Below are 6,000 nucleotides of genomic sequence, written 5' to 3'. Positions count from 1 at the left end.
GTGGAAGAGCAGCCAGTGCGCTCAACTGCTGCGCCATCTCTCCAGGTGGGCTGGAATTTTTGATCCTGTTGTTTCTACCTCTCAAGTGATGGGATTACAGGCCTGTGTGCCACCCCACCTAGTTTTTTTGGTGCACAGGATAGAACTTTGTGCATGCTAAGCAAAAACTCTACCAACTAAGCTACATCTCCAGTCTTATTTTAAAGACTGATAAAAATCCACTCTCAATAGAACCCTAGATATGCTCTATTCCTTAAAGGATCGTTCATTTGCAGACAATTTCAAGCCACAAAGTGCTGAAGAGAGATATTAAGGGCAGATTAGGACCTAATCAAAGTCATTCCTCCAATCCCACAGAATCAGAGGCTTTAAAAAGATAGGAAGGGAACTGGAGAGGGACTTGTGGACAGTTGTCAAAAGCATTTTTTATGTAGGGAACAGTTTTGGCTACTCACTGTCCTCTGGGCTCTTCTCCTGTATTAGAGGATACATTATCATTTATATATATATATTTTATATATATATCATTTTACATATATACAATCATATATTATCATTGTGGATAGCTTTAGGGACCCTCCTTGCACTATTGCTTATGTACCAGCTCTATACTGTTTTCCCATTTGTGCAAGTCCACCTTTTTTGAGTAACTTGACACAGAGGTACAGTGAGGAAGAATCATGATTCTTTATGCATTCCCTTAGAGTGAAATGAGAGGCTGGACTTGGTTTAATTTGGCAACATTGGAAGAGCCCCGTGTTTCCAGCCAGCTGGGCCAGCCACCTTAACCAGAGTTTGCCAAGCAGTAAACTCCTTAGGTGCAGGCCCTGTGGGTTACTCACCTGTGAATAGATGGTCCTTAAGAACTTGCTTTGGGGTTGTCCAGTTTCTAGCTTGCACATTGGTTCTGCCACTTAATAATTAGGTATCCTTGGCCTCTTAAGCTCCCTAATGCAGCCTCACAGCCTGTAAAATGGGGATACAAATAAATGCCCGCTCCTTTGATTTACAGACGCCAAATGAGACTCTTGTGTGTGAAGCTGCTAACCGTGGCTTCAGTGGGCCAAGTGCGTGGAGAAGCCAGGGTGTGTGGTCTTCCAAGATACTGTCCTTTCTGTCACGAGCTACAAGCACAGTACTTAATGATTGTGTCAATAGCAGTTTTAAGAATTCCTTTGCCAGAGGCTGTCAACGCTATAAAAGTTGTACAGTGTTTACCCCAGAAGGACTGGTTTTCATCTTATCTGGAGTATTTGAATGTTTACGTGTATTAAAATTTAAAATAAGCACATTTTGAAGGGGAAAACATGTTTGGCCAGCAGGGTTACCAGCTTATTTGCTAAGCTTTTCGATTCTTTTAGATACTGCAAAAACAAGGACGAGAAAACTCTTAGTTATTACACCTGTTAATATGGCAGCCCTTCCCACTCGGGCCGGTGGGTAGAAACAAAGTAAAAAAATCTTTTCACACGGGACTTTTAGACCAGCTGTCACATCCTACCGTCATGCCTGTTGGTCCTTGGGGTCAACAGTTTCTCTGAGCTCTTCCCGGATTAGGGGCAACTAGCTAGGGCTTACAGAGGAATCCAGGCGCAGGCTGGGCTGGGCTGGGCCAGGCGGACCCTCGGGGTGCCGGGTGCCCGGAACGCTCCTGCCACTGCGGGCCAGAGCAGGCCCGAGGGGCGGGCCCCAAGCCTCGGCCTCGCCTCCCACTGCCGCCCGCCGCTTCCCGGCCGCCGAGCCGGGCAACGCCACCAGCATGCTGCAGAAGCGGGAGAAGGTGCTGCTGCTGAGGACTTTCCAGGGCCGGACGCTGCGGATCGTTCGCGAGCACTACCTGCGGCCTAGCGTGCCCTGCAACAGCCCGCTCTGCCGGCAGCCCGCCGCCTGCCGCAACGGTCAGGGCCGGGGAGGAGCCGGGAGGCCGGGGCCCGAGGAGCGAGGGAGGCCGGGGCCTGACGTAGCGAGGGCTGCGGGGCGCGAGGGAAAGGAGCCGGGGGCCGAAGGAAAGAGGAGGCCGAGGCCCGAGGAGCACAGGGAGCCCGGGCCTGGCGTCGTGATGGTGGCCGGGCACTAGGGAAGGGAGCGGGGACCTAAGGAGAGAGGCGAGCCGGGGCCCGGGAGCGAGGGCGGCTCTGGCCTGGCGTCAAGGGCGGAGCCGGAGCGAGCCAAAGCAGCCTGGGCTTGGCGGAACCAGGGCGGTCCGGGAGGCGGCCCGGAGCGAGCGTTCTCTAGGGTCGGAAGCAGGCGGCACCCTCCTCGCGGGGCTCGTCTACCTCAATGGCTCGGTCAAATGGGGGGCACCGAGAACCTGCTGTGCCCTCAGCCCAGAGGCTCCGGGTGCTTCGGGTTTCTCGAGGGACCTCAAGGCGTAGGCACCTCCTTCTTTCCGCCCGCAGTGAGATCAGGGAGGCTCGCTCGAAAGAGGCTGCTCCCGCCAGGCTCCTGAGCACACTGCTGGGCATTTGACATTGCCTGCTCTGCTCCTGCCAGTACGCAGACCCTCCTCCAGCATGACCGCCTCTTCATTATAGGAGACTTGGGCTGGGGACTGCTGTGAGCCACACTTCCCTTTTTCAGGCTGCAAGGGTCGCTGTTTCTTAACCCCTAGTGGGAGATGAACATGAGGGGTCTTTTCAGAATGTATGACTGAGGTCACCGCTTGGCGAAAGAGCTGTCAGTTGAGTGGAAAAGCCTTACTTACCACTGCCCAGACTGCACATCCTTTCTAGCACATTCTCTTCAACCCTTAGGAGCAGTGGTTCTCAACCTTCCTGATGCTGCAACATTTTAATACAGTTCCTCATGTTGTTGAACCCCCCAACCATAAAGTTATTTCGTTGCTACTTCATAACTGTAGTTTTGCTACTGTTATGAGTGGTAATGTACACATTTGACATGCGACCCCTGTGAAAGGGTCAATCGCCCCGGGAGTCACGACCCGTGGGTTGAGAACCACTGTCTTAGAGCCTTGTAGCCATGTTCAGAAGCTTCAGACAAAGTAACTTTGGAATTTTTAGGTACATGGAAGTAGTTAACACACACATATGTGCACGTGTGCATTTATGTGTATGTACATATATGAGTACGTGTGTGTAGGTGTAGTTATATGATATGTAAATATCCATTACAATGTTCATGCATGTCAGTGATGAGTTAATAGAAATTTAGCTTCTGCCAAGGATGTACCTGTTTTTAAAATATCAGTCATCCTCTCCCGCAGTACTGGCAACAGCGTAAACCATGTTGTGCTTGTATTTAATCACAGCTTCAAAAAAAAGGAGAGAAGGCGGCAGTGAATCTACTCGGAACTTTGAGCTTCTACCAAAGTAGATTTGTCTTGTCTTTGAAAAACTTTAAGGTGAAATTAAGATGAGAAGTTATTTTGCACACCGGGGCACTGTGACATTGAAATAGTCATAAACCAGGTTTGAAAATGTTACCTAATCGTTTCCACTCTGAATTATGTTTCAGATGGGAAGCTCTTGTCTGCTGAAGTGACTCATTATGTGATTCCAGACTGGAAAGTTGTCCAGGATTACCTTGAGGTCCTCGAGTTTCCCGAGTTGAAGGGAATCATTTTCATGCAAACGGCTTGTCAAGCTGTGCAGCATCAGAGAGGCCGGAGGTATCTGTTTTGCATTATTTATTTATTTATTTATTGTGAAGGTTCCCCCACCCCCTTTAGAAAAGGTCCCTTGTTAGAGCGAAGGAGGAGGAATTCATTATGTTGTCAGGAAGGATTTTTGAAACTAATTTGGTATTCTCTTTGCTGGTGAGGAATGCAGTACCGTTTTGTCTGTGCGCTTCAACACCTGGCCCAAAGATCTAACTGTAGATCAATAAACTGCAATGTCCCCAGGATGCAGGTATTTAAGATTAGGTGGTGAATTGGCTTCGGAAGGTTTACATCTTTATAGGTAGCACAATTGTTTCTTTTTGTTTTTGCTAATAATATATATTATTTAATCTTTTTATTTATAGATGCATTGTTTCAGGAGCATTCTTTTCTTGGGAAAAGAGTACTTTTAAATCTTATCTTCCTTTATTGTGGATGTAAATTGTACTTGCAGTGATTTATTCAATGAAATTAAAAAAATAGCTCATTCTTATTTTTAGATTAGTCCTGTAACTATCAGCCATAGTAATTGTATTTGCTGAACAAAACATTTTTAATTGAACCAGTTAAAAATACTTGCCTTGTGCCTAAATGAAAGAAAAATTGCTCCTTTCTGTACAAATACCCTAAAATACGGTTTTGCCTCATTTAACATTTAGAAATTTTTATGCTCTGAACTTAAGACTATGAGAATAGCATGTTAGAATTATATACCCAAACCCTCAACACCTCAAGTTATTTAACAAGCAAAAACTGTATTTATTCTGCTTTTAAGATGTTTTGGTTTCTTCAGACTTTGGTAGTAAAAGATAAAGTTTTCTTTATTTGTATATGAAAATGATAAATTGTCCTTATGCTCAGTTCAGAAAAATACACGTTAGCTGGAATGTGCCTGGGTTTTTTTTTCAAATTGAGTATTTTAAAATGAGCTTGAAGTTGATTTTATTCAGCCACAGAGATATAGATGTTTACACACATCCAGGTTTAAACACCGCTGCAGGTGTCATATTTCAATTTCTTCCACTAAAATCAATTTGTTGTTATCATTCAGATCGCTCACACACTGCAAGCCTCTTCAACTTCTGTTTTCTAAAATGTTTTTAATATTAGGATTGTTTTGAAAACCTATTCCTGAGACAACCGAAAGCAAAGAGTTGGAATTTAAATGTCCTTTCTCCTGAATGTTTCCGTAGTTAGGTTGATGAAGGGCTGATGCTATTGGGTTTTGCTGTGCTTACCCTGTGTGTTAGTATTCTCTATGAGAAAGCAAAAGGTGAGGAGTTGGGAAGCAGGCCCCGCTACACCCCTTGTTTTTCATTAGAAAAGCACTTTGTCGGCTCGAGCTGTTGGTTCCTTTAACAGATAAACCAAGTGCTGGGATGCAAGACTCCCTCTGTCTTAGTTAGGGTTTTTATTCATGTGAACAGACACCATGACCACAGCAACTCTTATAAAGAAAACATCTAATTGGGTGGCTTGCTTACAGTTTCAGAGGTTCAGTCCATTGTCATCATGGTGGCGTACAGGCAGACATTGCTAAGAGTCCTACATCTTGCAGGCAACAGGAAGTCGACTGAGACACTGGGCGGTATCCTGAGCATAGGAAACCTCAAAGCCTACCCTCCCCACCCCTGACAGTGGCACACTTCCTGAAACGAAGCCATACCTCCCAATAGTGCTACTCCCTATGAGATTATAGAGGCCAACTACATTCAAACTACCACACATTCAAACGTTACAATATCAGCCCTGTTTCTAGCAGAAAACGTCTTCCTGGATACCCAATAGCCAGGCATGGTGGCAAACACCTATAATCCCAGCAATTGTAAAGTAGAGGCAGAAGGGTCAGGAGTCCTAGGTCAGTCTAGGTTATACAGAAAGCTTGAATCTAGTATAGACTATATGAGACTCTGTCATAACAAACAAACATGCATAATTGTATGGATATTTAGCTATAAATCTACTTATAGTCTTCATGTTTAAGTATTTAATAAACCTTAAAACCAAATTAGACCTTTAAATTTAATAAACAGCACAAAATTATAAAACTATAAATGTATTACAGTAGTCCCTTGGTTTATGAAAGGAATTGATTTTAGGACCCCAGGGCTACTAAAATTTGTAGCTGTTCAAGTTCCAGATAAAATGGTACTGGAGAGCTGGAGAGATGACTCAGAACTTAAGACCATTTGTTGCTCTTGAAGAGGACCCGGGTCTGATCCCTTCAACCTCAAACTCCAGTTCCGGAAGATCCAATGCCCTCCCTCTGCTGACCTCTGTGGGGACCAAGCATTCTTATGGTATACATACATACATTCAGGCAAAACAGTTATGCATAAAATGAATATGTCTAATTTTTAAAATAAATAAATAAATAAAAT

At 44.9% G+C, this 6,000-nt stretch overlaps 1 protein-coding gene across 1 annotated transcript in view; it reads left to right on the top strand.

Moving 5' to 3' along the window:
* The first annotated feature begins 1,648 nt into the window (after positions 1-1,648).
* Positions 1,649-6,000, top strand: part of Dis3l (DIS3 like exosome 3'-5' exoribonuclease) — a 39,956-nt gene continuing 35,604 nt past the window's right edge. The window contains exons 1-2 of the mRNA XM_059268099.1: positions 1,649-1,898; positions 3,475-3,628. Of these exons, the coding sequence (XP_059124082.1) occupies positions 1,760-1,898; positions 3,475-3,628 (293 nt within the window). The 5' untranslated portion in view covers positions 1,649-1,759. The remainder of the gene's footprint in view (positions 1,899-3,474; positions 3,629-6,000) is intronic.

This window comes from Peromyscus eremicus, chromosome 7 (assembly GCF_949786415.1).
Source record: "Peromyscus eremicus chromosome 7, PerEre_H2_v1, whole genome shotgun sequence".
NCBI lineage: Eukaryota > Metazoa > Chordata > Mammalia > Rodentia > Cricetidae > Peromyscus > Peromyscus eremicus.
This window is presented reverse-complemented; position numbering and strand designations above follow the sequence as displayed.